At 43.1% G+C, this 18,970-nt stretch overlaps 1 protein-coding gene across 7 annotated transcripts in view; it reads left to right on the top strand.

The window, feature by feature from the left end:
- The window catches only part of TSC1 (TSC complex subunit 1), a 49,938-nt gene that overhangs the window by 2,072 nt on the left and 28,896 nt on the right, over positions 1-18,970 (top strand). For 5 of the 7 annotated variants that reach the window (XM_036107806.2, XM_036107834.2, XM_036107815.2 and 2 more), the window contains exons 2-5: positions 7,124-7,186; positions 14,975-15,160; positions 16,359-16,462; positions 17,544-17,696. In XM_036107806.2, the coding sequence (XP_035963699.1) occupies positions 15,055-15,160; positions 16,359-16,462; positions 17,544-17,696 (363 nt within the window). In that variant the 5' untranslated portion in view covers positions 7,124-7,186; positions 14,975-15,054. Of the gene's footprint in view, positions 1-7,123; positions 7,187-13,758; positions 13,839-14,974; positions 15,161-16,358; positions 16,463-17,543; positions 17,697-18,970 lie in introns of all 7 variants that reach the window. The other 2 variants (XM_078061976.1, XM_036107824.2) reach the window with 1 other exon arrangement.

Below are 18,970 nucleotides of genomic sequence, written 5' to 3'. Positions count from 1 at the left end.
CTGGAAGGGTAGATGATGTAAGCTTTCTTCACTTCATGCATTTCCTGGTGTCATAAAGACTTGGTATGTTTCTAAATTCCTAGTTAGATTCTTAGGCGGCTACCAGCCTTCTCACTTATCTCTTTTAAGTTGGAATGTCTCAAATCCTGTGACTCAGTTGTACTCTCCCTTGCTGGGCTAAGAGCAAAGACATCCCATACTGCTACTGTTGTGGTGTAATCTGATGCCTTTTGTGCGTGCTTGGTTTCAGTTGTGAGCTGAAACTGAAGAGTCTTACTAGGACAAATCAAATATATACCTGTTTCTGTAGTGTTTACAGAATAATGAAACTGCTGGGAACAAGAGATCTCAAGCAGTAGTGTTCATCAGAACCTCCATGCACAGATGTCTAGCCTCACAGTAGGTGGACCTACATATTTGGTCTTCAAGGATACCCTGTATATATATTTTGGAAGAAGTCATAGGTGATTCTGCTGTGCACCAGAAGTTGAAGACCAGTGGCTTCAAGGATCAATTTGGCTATTTTTCCTTTAATGTATCATTTATAGCAGAGGCATTTCCTAAAATAGTTTCTAAACTCTGGTGTGGGTAGTGGTGGGTGAGTTTTGGGCTCTGAATTACAGCTGACTTGATCTTGTAGCTCTGTCTTCTTTCACCGTTTGTTAGGGTACAGGGATGCTCTTTTCCGGGTTCCAGAGCCATAGTGGACTAAAATTAGCTTTTCCTGGAATTAATTGTATACTCTTGGATGCAAATGAGCCAAAGACAGCAACACATCAACCATTTTAAGCTTTCCTAAAAATCAAATAGTTTTCGACTTTTAACAAGCCATTGAAGTTCCCTGAGCTTCAGTTTCTTCATCTGTGAAATAAGAGAGTTGGATTGTGAATTAGAGGATTTCTGATAAATTTCTGGGATTTCAAGTCCTCCTGGGGCTTCAGCTAAACATTCTGACTAAATTGATTGAATCCAAGTGTTAATGGCTTTATAATAACCAAGCAAATTGGTGACTCTTAGCCTGACCTGTTGAGTGATGACTTGTTTGTCCTTTCCTTTATATCACATGATTTTTTAAAAGGTAATTCCCTGTATGTTCATTATATTATAAGGCTCTCTTTGGGAGATCAGTTTTATTTATATTAGTTTTGTTTGTCATGTAAGTAGCTGAAATTAAGCATGAAAGCAAAATGTACTCAATAACATTCAAACCTGTAGCTTTTTGCTTTAAAAAATATGTGTGTATAATTAGCATACATTCACACTTGAATTTTTTCCCTCACTGCTTAGTATAATTTAGTTTGCATGACAATACTAAATTTTGCCATTTAAATTGGTCTGAAAGAGGTCTACCATCAGCAATTTGAGATTATTCTTTTCTGATTTACTTTTGAAGCCTATAGTTACAAGAAATTAGTCATTTTTTAATGGTTTTTTTTTTTTTTTAAGATTTTATTTATTTGACAGAGCACAAGCAGAGGGAGAGAGAGGGAGAAGCAGGCTCCCTGCTGAGCAAGGAACCCGATGTGGGACTCGATCCCAGGACCCTGGGATCATGACCCGGGCCGAAGGCAGCTGCTTAACCGACTGAGCCACCCAGGCGTCCCAAGAAATTAGTCATTTAATATCTAGTGTCTATATTTTTTTTGGAGGGGGTGTAAATAAAGAGTCCCCCCCCAAAAAAGGGTGAATACCTTTTTTTATATAAAAAAGGTACATGATGTTAAGACCTTGCTAGTTTCTTCTTGTCCCTTGTGCAGTGCTAACTTTTGTTCTGTCCAGGGAAGTAGCAAAAGGTAACAGATGAATGAATTCAGATTGTCATCTATCGGGTAAAATACCTTAAAAACCTAGCTTTGATATAAAACAAGGCAGTTACTGGCCTAGAACTCACAGGTCACTTTCTAAAGTAAAGAGACTGAAGTATTTGAGTAATGAGGGACAATTTTGTCTTTCTGTTGGTGATGGAAGGCCCAGTAGGGAGTGATAAGGAAGAACAGATGTAGCGACCTTAACATCTGCATGCATTGGGTAAGACCTGTGTTACTTTGAATGGTTCACAGAGCACAGTAGCAAACACAGAGTGTATCCATTTTAAATTACGGAATGGTTTTATCAATGTTTCACATACAAGTTGTTACATGGAGAGACTGCTAAGCCTTACGGACCCAGCAATACATTTTGTTTAGTAGCAATACTGTTATAATCAGGTTTATATTTGGTACTTATGTGCCTAGCACTGTGCTAAGTATTTGACATGCTTGATCCCTGTGAACTCTTCCCACAGCCTTAAGAGACAGGATAGGGAGATGAGGAAACAGGCCTAAGGTCACTTACTCAGCTTCTGAGCTGGGATTTGAACCCTGTTGGTTGACTTCAGAGCCCAAACATTTCATCTTTCACTTTGATAAACGACATGAACTGCTAATTGTAACTAATTCATAGGTCAGTGGTTCTTAACTTTTGGGGGCCCTCAGTTCCCCTCCGAAAATCTGTGGGACGTTTTGGATCAAGTATCCCTTCCTGTCCCATCACTACCAAACAGTTCATACAGATTCATTCAGGAATTTTATGGACCCAGCTTACAGCCTAACTGATTATTCTAGACAGATTGCCCCCCTTAAAAATGGATTTGGACTTTATTAAAAACAACCTTTTTTTTTTTTTTTTAAACGGGTAGGTAGGAAAGGCCCAAGCCTTTTAAAAATGGACCTGTGTGCTGTTTGGGTTATAAGTCATTTTGTTAAATTTTTATATTGAAAGATTCTTTACACTTCCCTGGGAATTCAACCTTAAATGCCACATTTTAAAAAAATCAGAAGTGGAGACCTCAGGTATGGAACTTGCTAAGTGCTTGTCAGGCCTGGCATTCGGTCTGTGCTGGTACCTTTAGCACCTGGCAGAACTCCACTGGGCTTTTTTCCAAGGTTTATGCACTATGTATTTTTTTCCCTTTGAACCTCAAAGTATTTATAAAATTATGTATTAAATATATGTTTTTAATGTGTCTTGGCATCATCCTTCTTCTTCCTGGACCAGTGGTTCTCAACCTTTAGTGGGCATCAGAATGACTCAGAAGACCCCACCCCCAGAGGTTCTGATTCAGAGGTGTGGCTCCAGGCCCAAGGGTCTGCATTTCTAACAAATCCCTAGGTGATGCTGCTGTTGCTGGTGTGAGGACCACATTTGAGAACCACTGTCCTAGACTATCAATCAAACCCTGTGCCTTTATTCCCTAGGGTATTTCTATTTTAGTTCTATGAACTTGAAACTTAAAGAAATCTTAACAGTTTGCTCAGATTTCTTTTAGGGAAAGCTCTGTAGAGGGATTCTTTGAAACATACGTGGTATCTGTCTGACCTGTATTTTCTCCATAAATAATTTTGTTCAGGCTAAAAGAAACATTATTTATAGAAGAGATACATCTTACTGAAATCCAGCTCTGTCTCTACAGGCAAGTTTGACAAGATTCACCTTTGAAATAGGCTATAAGCTTCAGCAAGTTGTCCTTCAAGGTCCCTAATGGCAAAAATTCTGAATGGCGAATCTGGAGCTCCCCTGCCCCAGTTCATGTGACCTTGAGAGGGCCTGCAGCTGTGAGACCGTGGAAGTCACCCACGACTACACATTTTGACAGGTTTTGCCATCAGCTGCTTCACTCTGACATACAAAGTAGTGTTTCCTACCCCCTTCTCCTTCTGTATGTCCGTGGGAAGAGGGAATTGGAGCTAGTATCTTATCCTTTTTGGATGCTTTTGTGTTAAAGGTAGCTTTGTTCGCTTGATAGAATATTGTCCTAAGAAATCACCTGGACCGTTACTGAGCCAGAGCTGAACACAGTAGTGTCTTAGTGTATGATTATTACTATTATCTTTGTTGTTAACGTAATGGTGTAATGGTTCTGTTCTACCTGTACTGTACTTGATACTGAAATCGTCCGTCTGTGACTGAACCCGTATCTGAATTGTCTTTGAATTTTTATATGAAAAACCTGAGTAGAGACAGCAGGTTAGGGCGAAGGGTATCTGCCTGCAGGTGTACGTCGTAGACAGGTGTGCATGAAGTCATCTCAGGCGATGTGGTTTGCATTTCCCAGGAGTCGTAGGATAGAAGGCCACACACAGTACTGGCCTTCCAGAAGTCTGAATGTTCAGCTGATATTTTCAGATAAAATACTTTCTAAAGGCATTTTCGGTGCCTGCCACTAGCACTTCATAAAGGGATGGGTAGCTCTTAGCACTCTCACGGCTTGTAACGCATCTCGCCTAGGGCAGAGAAATGTGAAAACGTGTATGGGTCCAGCCAATGACAGCAGTCCATGGCTGTTAAGCTGGAGTTCATGGATAATCCTAGGTATATAAGCCATCTACCTATCTGAAACACCTTGAGAATGAAATTAAGGTGAACTATGAAAACAAATTGACCTGTGCTCTTTCTCTTTAATCTCAAAATACTAACAGCACAGAGCCTCTTCTTCCTCAAACCTACCCTTTATTTATTTATTTATTTACTTTTTCCCAAAAGACTGCTTGTAGGAAGTGCCATCACAGTGTTGCTTTTAGGTGAGAACACAGCTTTTGGGTCAGATATGAAAGAGGAAAAATCTAGATCTGGGGGGCATGTTTCTTCTTTAATTTGGCTCTTGAAGTTAACAATGTGGATTGACCCCGTTATGCTCTGACAGGTGCTTCCATCCACACCCTTTTGGGGTACACATCTTTGAGGGGGGTCTTCTTCATTCCTCACTTCCTTTCAGAAGTTCACAGGTCACATCTCACTTGACTGACCGGAATGATTTTAGCTAGTAGTACTCCATAGGGTAGGATTTAAATATAAATAAATAAGTAAATAATTAAAAATATAAATAATGGCAAGTAGCCTTTGACAAGCCAGCATTAGATTGATGACAACTTATTACCATTAACCATTTTTTTGGCCTAGCGATAAAGAACTTAAGTCTTAATGTTGAGCATTGGACAAAAAAAATTCTGATTTCCTGTGCCAGTCCCTTTGTCTAGGATAGTGATCTTGGCTGGGTGGCTACAAGAGCTCATCTTATATATATCCCAACTTTACCCTTGCCTTGGATATTCCTTTTCAGGTAAAAGATCCAACTAGGATTAATCATAACAGGAAGTCTGTATGACTCACTGGACTGACAGCTGATGTTAAGGTTGTGAATATTAGAGGCCTCTGTGTTTTAATTCCAGTTCTTTTCTTGATTGACTGTGGCCAGGCAGGCATTCCCCATCTGAACGATTTGGCTGGCCTTTCTGAGAGGCCAGCCCGCCTCCTAGCAGTGGACACACACTTGGAATATGCCACTGAGGACCATTGGTGTTTAATGCCTAGAATGTGCTTCACAAGGAGATATAATTACCCGGTCATGTGGGGCACGAGATTTTAATTGTCAGAGAGTTGCTCCATCCACGAGTTCGACTTTGAGCATCATAGTATAGTGAAGGGCTTGTTGGCAAGCTTTCCCGTGCTAACTCACTAGACAGACGCAGCGTGAGAGGCTCAGCTTCCATACTCTGCATCCCACCCTGGAACGGCGACCAAAGAAGTTGGTGAAACCTTTGCTGGCCTGCACGGAGTATATTTGCCTCTTGAGTGCCAGATGCTGCAGTAGGCCCGGGGTGTCCACTGGGGGACCAAACAGATGGTCCCTGTCCTTGCGGAACTTCCCATCTCATGACCAGACGATACCTAAATATAGTTTGAATGGCCCACATTTTAAAGGCAGATTGGAATGTATTTGTAGAGACTCCTATTTAATACGGTTATTTAATATGAGATCATTTAGACAGAAAGTATGGTAAAGAGGGGAAGAAGGTAGAGAAATGATAGCTGTCCACAAATATTTTATGCTTGTCCTGTGGAAGGATCAGATTAAGGTCACACTGTTTTGAAGGCAAGATTCAGTTTCATATGTTTATTTAAGAACTGTTGTAATGGCTTCCACATTGTCAGCAAGTACCGGACACGGTGGTGGTTGCTAGAGCTATGGGTACTGACTGAGCTAATATCTCTGCCTGGGTGTAGCTTCTGTTCTAGGGAGGGAGACGTGTTCAGTAACTAATTACGCTTATTTAATTGGGTTGTGGTAAGTGACACAAAGAAATAGAGGCTGCTAAGCAAATATAACAGGGGACCTGACCTAGTCTGGGCACGGGAGTGGAGGGAAGTGAAGGCTTCTCTGATGGGGCAAATTTTTTTTTTTTAAGATTTATTTATTTGAGAGAGTGTGAGAGAGTGCTAGTGCCCGCTCATGTGCAAGTGTGAAGAGGAGCAGAGGGAGAGAGAATCTCAAGAGGACTCCTTGCTGAGCATGGAGCCTGACGTGGGGCTCGATCTCATGACCCTGAGATCACGACCTGAGCTGAAACCAGGAATCGGTTGCTCAACTAACTGAACCACCAAGGCGTGATGGGGCAAATGTTTAAGCTGAGATTTTAGGGGTGAATGCTTAGCTTGGGAGTGGGGAGGCGAGAGGGGCAGGGCTATAGGGAGGGAGGGGGAGTATGGGCCGTTGGCGACCAGTTGTAGGCCCACTAAGTGCTTTGCACCCGGCACCGTTCCTGCTCTCGGGGCGTGTGTCCCAGGGCTTCTTGAGTGATGACTGTGCCCCGGGCTGCGCCGGGTCTCCAGGTGCATCGTCTTGTGTAACCCCACACAGCCTTCTGAGGTAGAGGCCACCATTCTTCTCACTTTCCAGATGAAGTAATAAGGTCAGACGTTAGGCACCTGAGAGAAGCTGCCAGAAGTGGCCCAGCTAATCTGTGGCAGAGCTGGGATTGTACCTCGGAACTCTAGGACTCGAGAGCCCATCCTGCCCATTTGTTTATAGCTTCAGTAAACAGACAGCTAACAAAAGGCAGAGATTACAAGTTCAGCACAATATAAAGAATTTTCCAGCAACCAGCTGTTCAGAAATGTAGACAGGGAGAGGCACGTGCGCCCACTGTTGTAAGTGTTCATTCCTGTGGAAACTAGCTGGCCACCTGTCAGGGCTGGGGCAGGAAGGAGGTCGAACCAGGTGAACCCTAAACTCCCCCTGGGTGCATCTGGGATTTCACTTCATTGTAAGATTATTGTGTACACTATATGTGTTTTTTCCCTTCAGTGACCATGAAAGACACCAGGTTGACAGCACTGGAAACCGAAGTACCAATTGTCCCCAGAACAGGTAAGGTATGAACTCAGTCCGGTGGTTGGGGGGACAGAAGGGAGTCGTTCACCCGTACAGGTGTGTAGGTGTGTAGGTGTTTGTTTGCAGTGAGGATTTAACAGTCTGGTTTTAGCTACTTACTAGGAACTGGTCCTTCTGTGGCGTGAAGTAATTGTGTCAAATTACCCATGATTATTAATTGCTTATTCAGTGCGAGACACTGTGTTCAGTGCCTTCTTTATATGTGTTACTCGTTTGCTTTTTCACAGCCACACTTTTGATGTAGCCCCATTTTACAGATGAGGAATGGGGCTCTGAGATATTAGCTGAATTTCCTAAGGTTGTATAGCTGCACGTGGTGGACCTGTGACTCAGATCAGTTCTGTTTAGCAGCGAGGTTTGGTTTTCGCCACTAAATGAAATCGAAGACTTTGTGTTGGAGCGAGTCATTTGACTAGTGCCGGGGCTCTCAACCCCGGCTGTGGAAATCCACTTGCATCTGTAAAAAAAACCAAATGTGCTCTCTCGGCCCCACCCCTTAACTTGTTCTGGAGTGGGGCCTGGGCTTCAGGATTTTATGAAGGTAATTCTAATGTACGTCCTGGGCTGAGAACCCCTGAGCTAAGGAATTAGCATTTACATCTTAACTTGGCTTTATTTATTCATTGTCTTAATTAGTGTTTTGGGGTGAACTATATGCTGTGACAGTTTCTAGGAATTGGAGGATTCTCAAGGTCCCAGAATATATCCTTCATAAATATTGAGGCTTTGGCACTTTTGTGGATATGAACTTGGCCTTAGTGATGTGACTTATCACTGAGCTGTAATTTTGAGTTGACTGGTAAGAGTGCCCAACACAGCAGCATCGTGTGTCTGTGGGAAGGTGTGGGGAAGATAGGGAAGCTGTCTGGTTTGCTGTCTGTGTGTGTTTAGCTCATGGGGTCCTGTAATGGCTCACTGGTTGCCAGTTACTATATCACTGCCTGCCTCACCTTACCTCGTAGGAATTGTGAAATAAAGTAGGGATTTTTACCTTCAAGATGGATGTCTGGTCACAGAAACTTGGTACGGCCTGTAAATTATCTAACAGGAAGGCAGAAGCAGCATTCTCTCACAAGTAGGGGGAGCTTTCTGAGTGTGACTTTTCCTATTCAACATTTTTGTGTGTAGTTCACACTGTCCCTTCTTTAGAAGTCTGCAGAATGTGAATTTGAATCCAGCGTCAGGTGGTCGTGTTCGCATCATTGAGGCCCAAGCTGAATAACACACGTCGTAAATTTCAAATTTTATTCCACATTTTTCAGTATTGCAATTGTATGACATTTTAGTAGCTAGGTTGTAAAGTTTGGAGTTTTTTTTTTGCTTTTTGTTTTTTTTTTAAAGATTTTAATTAATTTATTTATTTGTCAGAGACAGAGAGAGCGAGCAAGCACAAGCAGGAGGAGCGGCAGGCAGAGGGAGAAGCAGACTCCCCGCTGAGCAAGGAGCCCGATGTGGGACTCGATCCCAGGACACTGGGATCATGACTGAGCCGAAGGCAGACGCTTAACTGACTGAGCCACCCAGGCGTCCCAAGTTTGGAGTTTTAATGTAGAAAAATGACTTTGTTAGGACTAGCAGCCAGATTGCTCCTGTGGTCACTGTGTCACATGTGTGATGCTGAATAGACGCTCGTCTCCGGCTGCCTTAGGCAGTGCCATCACTAACCTTTATGGACAAAGCGGAATGTAATTTTAGGGACGTTTCTGGGAGATTGTTTTCTAGAAGGAAGCTGTATCTGGGATTCATAGGTTGGGCAAGCCTCACAGATCTTTTGTCTTTAGCTACTAATAATTGCTGGCGACCTGTAGCCATCATTTTGACAGGCTTTTTGTTTACATTTTTAACCTTCATAGACACAAAACTACAAGACATTGTCTTCCTAAAGTATTTTTGTAAGGTCTGTTTTGAAATTTGATTAGTGACTGTAAAATGTGTTAGGGGATTTCAGTTTTTCACTAACATTGTTTTCTTTATACTCTTTATATTCTTTATGTTTGACTCGAAGATGATTTATCATGGATGTTGTCGTTGACTGTGATTTTTGACTTTTTCATGTCATAAAATTGAGGTGACAGGTTTACATTTTATTTTTTATTCATCTTCACGAGATGTGAAGTATTCCCAAATATGACTTTTTCTTGAAAGACTACTAATTAAGACTATAAGTTAAATGCAGTTTTTTTTTTTAAGATTTTATGTATTTATTTGGCAGAGAGAGAGCAGAAGAGCATAAGCAGGTGAGAGAGGCAGAGGGAGAGGGAGAAGCAGGCTCTCCGCTGAGCAGGAAGCCTGATGCGGGACTTGATCCCAGGACCCTGGGATCATGACCTGAGTTGAAGGCAGTCGCTTAACCAACTGAGCCACCCAGGCACCCCTTAAATGCAGTTTTAAAAGTTATTTTTGTTTGTAATAAATGCTACAAGACGATTCTATAAAATTTAGAATTAAAATATAATTTCTTTCTAGTTAGCCATCTGTTTATTTTTTTTATTTTTTTATTTTATTTTTATTTATTTATTTTTTTTAAAGATTTTATTTATTTATTTGAGAGAGAAAGACTGAGAGAGAGAGAGCATGAGAGGGGGGAGGGTCGGGAGGGTCAGAGGGAGAAGCAGACTCCCTGCCGAGCAGGGACCCTGATGTGGGACTCGATCCAGGGACTCCAGGATCATGACCTGAGCCGAAGGCAGTCGCTTAACAAACTGAGCCACCCAGGCGCCCCTATTTTTTATTTTTTTAAAGATTTTATTTATTTATTTGAGAGAAAGAGAGAGAGAGCGCGCATGAGAGGGGGGAGGGTGAGAGGGAGAAGCAGACTCCCTGCCGAGCAGGGAGCCCGATGCGGGACTCGATCCTGGGACTCCAGGATCATGACCTGAGCCGAAGGCAGTCGCTTAACCAACTGAGCCACCCAGGCGCCCTAGCCATCTGTTTATTAAAATTTTTATAAACATTTGGCTCAAAGAGTAATTACTCTTATTTGTAAAGTTATTTATCTAATCTACTTTTAATATTCATATTGTTAATTAATATATTTAGCCATTTGAAAGTTCTTGATTGTTTTTGAACATAAAAGTCACATTGATCAACTAAAGAGCTTTTATTTTTCTAATTGGTATACATTTGTATTTAAACTGACAAGAGTTTCAACTTATAAAACACAAAACTTGGATGTTACAGCTAGAGTGTTTTACCTTTATTCAAAAATGAATATTCAGATTTTTAACAATAATTCTAAACGCATGCCTTGTCCACATTACAGACATCATGTAGGTTAGGTATCATGGTAATGACGTGTAGTTGATCACACACACTGAGGGGTGCTAGAAATGCTGCTGAAGTAGGCAGCTGACAGTTTTAAGTTTCAAACATTCTAAAGACCAAAGCCAAATGTTGGCCAAATATGGAGACTAAAGTCAAACTTGGGTGAATCCCTATTTTCCATGCATGCTGAGATCATACTAAGTATTCTGTTCGATTGAATCTGATGACCAGTTTTAAAGTTTCAACTTGGTTTATTCAAAGGTGGTAACTAATAATCCCCCTATTGCTTTCCATTGGGTGGTCAAGAGAGACCTCTTAGAGATAGTGACATTTTGAGCAGAGACCTCACTGACAGTCAGCCATGCAAGGATCTGGGAGAGAGCATTCCAGGGATAGAGGCAGCAGCAAGGGCAGAGGCCTTGAGCAGGAACCAGTTTTCCTGGCTTTTGGGAGACTGGGACTAGATCTGCGAAATGATGAGGCAGAATGGTGCAAAAGGAAGCAGACGGAGGCTGGGGGGTTCACAACTGGCCAAAGCACGTGGAGCCTTTAGGCCACTCGTGGGGTTCGGCTCTTATTGCCTCCATGGGAAGCCATTGCATGATTCTAAACAGGAGAGGGATGGATTCTGATTTCCATATTTCAGAGTCTTTGTGGTGTTTTGGTGGCCAATGCATCGTAGGGGAACAGGATGGGAGGTGATGGGGCTTGGACTGGGCCCACAACAAAGGGGATAGCAAAACCGGGGGGTTTGCTGACAGATCAGAGGGGAGGGTAAGAGCTGTGGAGAAGTTGAGGACATTGCCTCAGTGTTTGCTTTAGACTGATGGTCGTGTTTTCCTGAGATCCAGAAGACCGGCAGAGTGACAGGGTTTGGGGTGGGAGTGGCTCCCTATGTGAATAGCTGTAGCACTGTACTGTGGCACGCGGCCACTGAAGATGCCACTCACCTGAGTGGAATGCTGCTTTGGCACATAGGGTACAGAGCTGGACTAACCTAGGTATTGACTTTCGGCTTCTCCTGACTCCTGTGTTTTTTTGTTTTGTTTTGTTTTTTTAAAGATTTATTTATTTATTGGAGAGAGAGAGACAGAGAGAGCACAAGCAGGGGGAGAGGCAGAGGCAGAGGGAGAGGGAGAAGCAGAGCCCCTGCTGAGCTGGGAGCCGGACGTGGGGCTGGATCCCAGGACCTGGAGATCATGACCTGAGCCGAAGGCAGACGTTTAACCACCTGAGCCACTGAGGCGCCCCGACCCCTGTGTCCTGTCCTTGGTTGTTTCCAGAGTGGAGGGGAGGCTTTCACGGCTGAGCTGTGCGTTGGTGGTGCCCACGCCTGTGGAGCTCGCCTCACGTGGCTTCTCCCAGCTGACCTTCCCCAGGCTGGAAGGTGTGTCGACATGGGTGTGCCTCACTGCCCCCACCACGTTCAGGTTGAGCTGGCCCCCTCCCCACTCGGTGCACCCACTGAGCCCTGCCCACGTCCTCCTCCCACATCCCTTCTCCGTCGTGTGTGCCAAGTCGCTCTTCCCTCTCAGCACCCTACATGTAGCCCCCTGAGAAGTATTTGAATGAGTTTTAAAAGAAGAGATATTCCAATCATGGGAATGATTCTAAAAGCTCATGATTAAATTCTTGGGAGGGCCTTTTTGAATGTCAGAATCCTTGAACTTGGGGCACTTACATGAGGAACCTCACATGAAACCCAAGATTTATATTTTTTTGGGAGGATTAAAAAAATATGGTTGAGGGCGCCTGGGTGGCTCAGTTGGCTGAGCGACTGCCTTCGGCTCAGGTCATGATCCTGGAGTCCCAGGATCGAGTCCCGCATCGGACTTCCTGCTCGGCAGGGAGTCTGCTTCTCCCTCTGACCCTCCCCCCTCTCATGTGCTCTCTCTCATTCTCTCTCTCTCAAATGAATAAATAAAATCTTAAAAAAAAAAAATATGGTTGAAAAGTAGAATTTTAGAAAATTTAGAAAAATTTTAGAAAAGCTTGTTGCCAGAAATGTACTAATGTGTTTTAGAATGAAACCTTATTTTTGTTTTCTATAAAGTATCTGGAAGGAGCAGGCTCCAGAAACCAGACTTTGACACCTAAAATGACATTTAAAAACTGAAAAGCAAGCGAAGTAGCCCAAGCTGGTCAGCCCTGACTACGGCCAACTTGACTGGACGGGCGCCATCTTTGTTTGGAATTGGACTCCTGTCGTGTGTTCTGGGCTGCCTAGATTTGGGGAACCATCTCTGATGTTACTGTCTCCTGAATACACAAAATATAAACTCAGAGTCTCACTAGATTGAGACTAGGTGGGTAGCAGTTTTACTGGAACAAAACCAAACTTAGGGACAAAAGTGCTTTTAAACCTGAGAATCATTTGTGATTTATCTGAAGTAGAAAGGAATGTGAGGGCTAGCCAGATACATCTTGAAAGTGGTGGCCCCACGATTTTTACTAGTTTTCTTTTTGATAATATATGGGCACTGCTCAGGGAGTATTTATTTGTGCCGAGTGTACGCATACTTTCTCTCATTTCATTCTCTCCATGGACAATAAATCCTGACAGGTTGGTATTTTCTTCACTTGTAAATTTAATTTAATCCAACTCACAAGGTGAAATTTGTTTCTATTTTCAGCTCTGAACTCTTTTACAAGAAAATCTTACCAGTTGTAAGCCCTTTGAAATGGATTCCCTTTGTGATTTACCTGTAAGATTTATATTCATAGGTGTGAGCCAGCAACTTCCTGCATCGTGGTTAGCTGTCAAAAATGCATGTAGACATTTTAATTGATTTATTTATTTTTTTTGGCTCATGAACTTCTGATTCACCGAGAGCCAAATCAGTGGCTGTTGCTGGGTTGTAATTAAACAAGAGCATAGATAATAATACTCACCAGTTTCTGGGGCCATTGGTGCTTAAATTTGGCATTTTTGCAGGAGGAGTTAACTCTAGTGGACTTTTTCTTTAGCATCATATTTCCTCCCTAGGTGCTTATTAAAATGCAGGTTCCTAAGCCCCAAGTCAGTGGTGGAACGGCCCAGGAAGTTGCGTTTCTAAGAGGCACCCCGGGTGGTCTGGGTGCCCACTGAGGCAGGAGGGCTGCTACCCCAGCCACTCAGAGCAGCGCTGGAGGAAGCAACATGGCGACCAAGGACAGATGCAGCCATGGGCCTGGGAGTTGAGCTGTCTGAGTTCTGCTTTACCATGTGACCTTGGCAAAGTTACTTATCCTTCCTGAGTCTCCATATTCTCATTTGTAATAGAGGATATCTGCTTACCTCACAGAATTGCTGTGAGGATCCAAACCACGAGGTCGCTTGATGTCACGTTGAAGGGCTCAGGGCTATGCAGTCGAGCAGATCTGGGTACAAATTTCAGTTCTTTGGTTCTGCCTCTTGCTAGCTTTGCAACCCCAGGCAAATGGCTTCATTTCTGTTTCTCTCCCCGCAAAATGGGGACAGAAGAACCAACCGCATGATACTGGTCTAAGGACTGTATTCACTGATGTTTGTAAAAGATATGCAGTTCCTATCTCTTAAATGATCATTAGTTTTGCTTGTTTTTGAAAATATACCTTTAGACACCCAAGTGGAAAGAAAAATAATTGTAAATGTGGATAGTGACACCTGGAGAATGAGCTGGTTTTTTTGTATATAAAGGTAAGGCAGCGGCTCCATCATCAGGAGTCTTTGAAGGGGGCAGATTTACCCTTGTGCCCCCACTTCATGCCTCTTGCCTGTGACCAATGGCATTTGAGTGTGACAGATGTCTGGGGGGAGGAGTTTGTATGAAATATCAAGACTTGGTCCCTGCTTCAAATGAGGTATTGAAGTATTGAACGGATGGTCCTGTGACCTAACAAGCTAGACCAGCTTCTAGACATTGATGGGAGTGTCAAGAGGAAAACAGCATGTTTTTAGTTCTTTTTCTGAAAATAGTTTGTCTACTTTTTTTTTATTTATTTTTTGAAAGATTTTTATTTATTTATTTGACAGAGAGCGAGACACAAGCAGGGGGGAGTGGCAGGAGAAGCAGACTCCCTGCTGAGCAGGGAGCCCGAACTGGGGCTCGATCCCAGGACCCCGGGATCATGACATGAGCCAAAGGCAGACGCTTAAATGACTGAGCCACCCAGGCACCCCTCATCTACTTTTTAGATCGATGATTTAAAACGTAAACATAGTTTTAGCCAAAACCAAAGGCGGAGTCAGAAGTAGGAATAAAAATAAAAAACTTTGCTTTGTTCCTGGCATTAAGTTGCCGCGATGGTTCTGACTCGTAGCAGGGTTTTCCGTCTCTCTCCGGTGCTTGCATTCCATAGACCTCTTCTTCACAAATTGTCAAATGTAGAATTATTCTCACACCCTAGCTTCTTTCATCAGCAAAATTCTGGACAGGCTTTTCACTGCATTGAACATATGCACTGGCTTCTCTTGCAGGTAATTTTTTATGGGGAGAAATGGGGCCATTTTGTCACACTGTGTGTCTTCCTTTTTCTCAGTCTGGTAGTGGCACCAATGAAGAGCCTGCAGACTCGCTAGTGCACGTCCCGGACCTGGCGCAGCACAGTCGTGTAAGATAATGGCCCAGCAAGCGAATATCGGGGAGCTCCTGTCCATGCTGGACTCCCCCGTGCTGAGTGTGCGTGATGATGTGACAGCTGTCTTTAAAGAGAACCTCAGCTCTGGTAAGCAGGGTCGCGCCCATTCTCGCTCATCTGCGCATCAGAAGAGACTGACCTGTGGGTGACTATAGTCTGCTGATGTTGGTTTTCATCTTCTAAGGAGAGTCTCCAAAACCACTGAGAAAAGAGCATCAACTGCCAGATTCACTCTCTGTGTGCTTTATTATGGAAATATTCAAAGAGACACACAAACTTATTAAGTAAGAATCACATAATGAACCCACGACCCAGCTTCAAAGTTGCTGCCTTCTTGTTTTCATCTCACCTCCCTTGTTCCCCCCACCCAAGTATTTTCAAGCAAATGCCATGCAGAAATCACATATGTGATTTCTGGTATAAAAATGCGTGACCTCTCCTTAATCAGAGAAACAGGAATTTCAACAGTACCTTTCTTTGCTTACTAGGTAAGCAGCTATGGGGCTAGGTTGACAGAAATCAAATATTGATTACAGAAATGGGCACTGTTGGCAGGAGAATAAATTAGTATTCAGCCTTTTTGGAGTATCCATCACCCATTAAGAAGCATGTACCAAGTGTCCCACTGACAAGAGTCTGTATTTCATTATAGCCTTGAATGAAGTCTAGTGAAAACTGGGAAAACCCAAGTATCCTTCAGTAGGTGACTGGTTCACTGAGTCGTGTAGAGCCGAGCAGTGGGGCTCCAGGTCAGTGAGGAGACTGAAGTAGGTCAGAGGTGCCGACATGGGAGGGTGTCTGCAACACACTGTTAAGTGGAAGAAAACACACACACAGGCTGCGTGTACATGGGTGTGGGGGCTTTGTGTTTGCGTGCGCACATGTGTGGTTATCCAAGTAGGAAAAGGTTTGAAAGGACGTGTACCAAACTCAAGGATGCTTGTCTCTGAAGAGTGGGTTGAGAGAGGCTGGTAGTGAGGAGGACTTTCATTTTATGTTCTTTCACATCATCTGAGTTGTTATCAGTGGACATCGTTACAATTTTATAACCAAAGAAGGCAATAAAAAAAGGAGATAGCATTTTTATGCTTTTATGGATATTTAAGCAGGTTAATTTGGTATTATCCTATTGTTAAACCTAAATAGATTGAAGGGTAGAAATAGAATGCTTCATGTAACCTTGGGGAGCATATAAAGAAATACTTTCTGGATTTTATGACCGGCAGCCATTTGAGGTAAGTTTAGAATATTAAAGGAAATAATTATTTCCCTTTGCTTTGTTCAGACCGTGGTCCGATGCTCGTAAACACCTTGGTGGACTATTACCTGGAAACCAATTCTCAGCCGGTATTGCACATCCTGACTACCTTGCAAGAGCCGCACGACAAGGTAACTGCTGGAGCGTAGTGCTGGGCCGTTCAGTCTGGCCCCGACTGGTGTGGCAGCCTCTGTGCACACCCCGTGCAGTGTGTCCAGAGCGTGCTCCTTCATCTTCTCCGTGCTGCAGATGATCCTGTTCCCAGATTGCAACCACATGGAAAAAGAATTTGCGGAACCCATGTGTCCTGCAAAGTTTACAAAATAAAACATATTCCAGAGGTTTTTTTAAGCTTTTTCTGTTCCAAGAAATCCTATAATTCCAGTGCTGTCATTGTATAGTGACAGTTTGACCTGTAAGGTGCCCATCTTTAAATCCATGCTTTGAATAGGATTTTGGACTTAATCAATGTGGGAAAATCTATGGGTCCAGACAGCTATGGGGCTAATTGCTGAGTCCTGTTGCCCAGCACCAGGCACTTAGAGGGCTCCTTAGTGTTTTATTTTTGTTGGTGGTAAATAGCTCACAAAGCACTATAGTTGCGTACTTTGGTTAAGTGTTGAGTTTCTAAATGCTAGTGGCTTCACTAAGATTTGAAGGCCTTGCCGTTGTGTGCCTTTTCCAGTATATCTTGTTCTGTTGTTTTTCTGGGCTGAATTTTAACTTCTAGATTACCCGATTTATATTTGGGGCCAAACCATGTAGACTGGGCTATGGTAGCAATAAGCAGCTGCTACTCTCACAGCTTCAACAGCCTGCCACAGGCTCAGGACCAGCAGTTTTTGGAAAAAGTGGCTTATTTCTACTTAACAAGAGGGTCCATGAGGGAGTCTGCCCCTCACCCTCCCGGCCTGCACCTGTGTATCGTGGGATACTTTTTCCGGACTTGCCAGCTGGCTGCCCTCTCTCAGGCCAAATGCAGTGGTGTTTTGTGTGCCAGTGTGGTTTTTAAAGCTCTTTCGTTTGATCTCTTCACCTGGATGGCCCTTGCTTCCCATCTGTGGAGACTCGAGGAGCTGGCGTACGTCCTCGCTGCCTCTGTTTGTGTCATCTGCTACGTTCTCAGGAGAATTTCCCTTGTTTCCCTTGATTTCCTCCCCCCTCCCCCCAGCCTTACTGAGACCTCTTTCCCCTGTTCTTTTACGTGTTTAGCACCTCTTGGACAAAATGAATGACTGTATGGGCAGAGCCGCCTCTCGGCTGCCCGCGCTGTCGCTGCTGGGGCACGTCATCAGGCTGCAGCCGCCTTGGAAGCACAAACTCTCTCAAGCACCTCTTTTGCCTTCTTTACTCAAATGTCTCAAGGTACGATGTTTGCAAGGGTTTAAATGAAATGCCTTTGTGAATATTATTTCTGAAATTCTGGGTGACTTTAAAGCAAGCAAGCTAGATTTGAACTCTGAGAGTTTAGAAACTTTTAGTGTTTGGCTTTCCTCGAATGTCACGTCGTCCAGAGTTGGTACTTAGTAAATTCTCAGTGCATCCCGGTGACCGGCAAGTGGCTTTCGTCCAAGCAAATAAGGTTCAACGTGACATTATTCCCACCCTCTTGGACTCCATCATTGTCCAGTCTTCCCTCCGTTAAAACATCTGGTTTCTCTTTGAGGGAAGCCCAGATTCTCTTTTAGCTAGGAGAAAAATGGCTAACAGCTCTTTTTAACCACTCAAGACCACGTTCTTGTTGCAGCCATAATTAAGGTTTTGTTGGTACAGGGCCTCCTGAATCGTATTCTGCCTTTTGCACTCTAAATTTAGTGTATTTTTCTACGCAGTGAGTCAAAACCTAAGTAGAACTTTGTGGTTTTAGTTTTCACAGTGGCTTGCTGAAATACTCCAGGCTATTTGCTTAATCTGTTTTAATTCCTGGACTTGTTTCCTATCTATAAAATAAAAAATGTGGTTAATATTAACTGCCTGTACCTCACAGAGACGTGAAAATATCCAGTAGCATTTGTCCCAGGATGGCAGTACCCCTGGATCATCTGATACAGCACCCTGCAAATTGATTTTTGTCTCTGCCAGCAAGGGTAACTGTTTCATTACCCCTAGAGGTGGGAGTCACGTTGGTAGGGTATCATAAAAACATGCATTTAATGTTGAGAAAAAACAGGAACAATTGGTGCAACTTACATTTTTTTAAGTGAATGGATTGGAGAGAATATAACTCAATTTTGAGGCCACACAATTCAGTTCAGATTGTAAAACACTTCACTTTTCCAAAAGGGTAAGCTTTGGCAATTACTCATGGACTGCCACCCAAGCCATTGGTTAGAATAGTACCATAAGCAAAATTAGGGTTAGTCATTTTTACTGGAACTGGTTATGTGTTCTTGATTCTCCTACCAATATTTTACGTTCTTCTTACTAGATAGATGTCGGCCGTGACAAAAGGCTTAGTGCTTAACATAAAAACTAAATCTATTTAAGGCTTTATTTCCAGACTCGTAGATTTCCTTTTTTTAACAGTAATAATGAGTGTCTTAGCCTGCGTGGTAGTCTTTTGATTAATATCTTGGTTCTTAAATCTGAATTCCAGTTACTTGGCAAACATTCATGATTTAATTATGGGTCAGGTGAGC

Source organism: Halichoerus grypus, chromosome 14 (assembly GCF_964656455.1).
Source record: "Halichoerus grypus chromosome 14, mHalGry1.hap1.1, whole genome shotgun sequence".
Classification (NCBI taxonomy): Eukaryota; Metazoa; Chordata; class Mammalia; order Carnivora; family Phocidae; genus Halichoerus; species Halichoerus grypus.
This window is presented reverse-complemented; position numbering and strand designations above follow the sequence as displayed.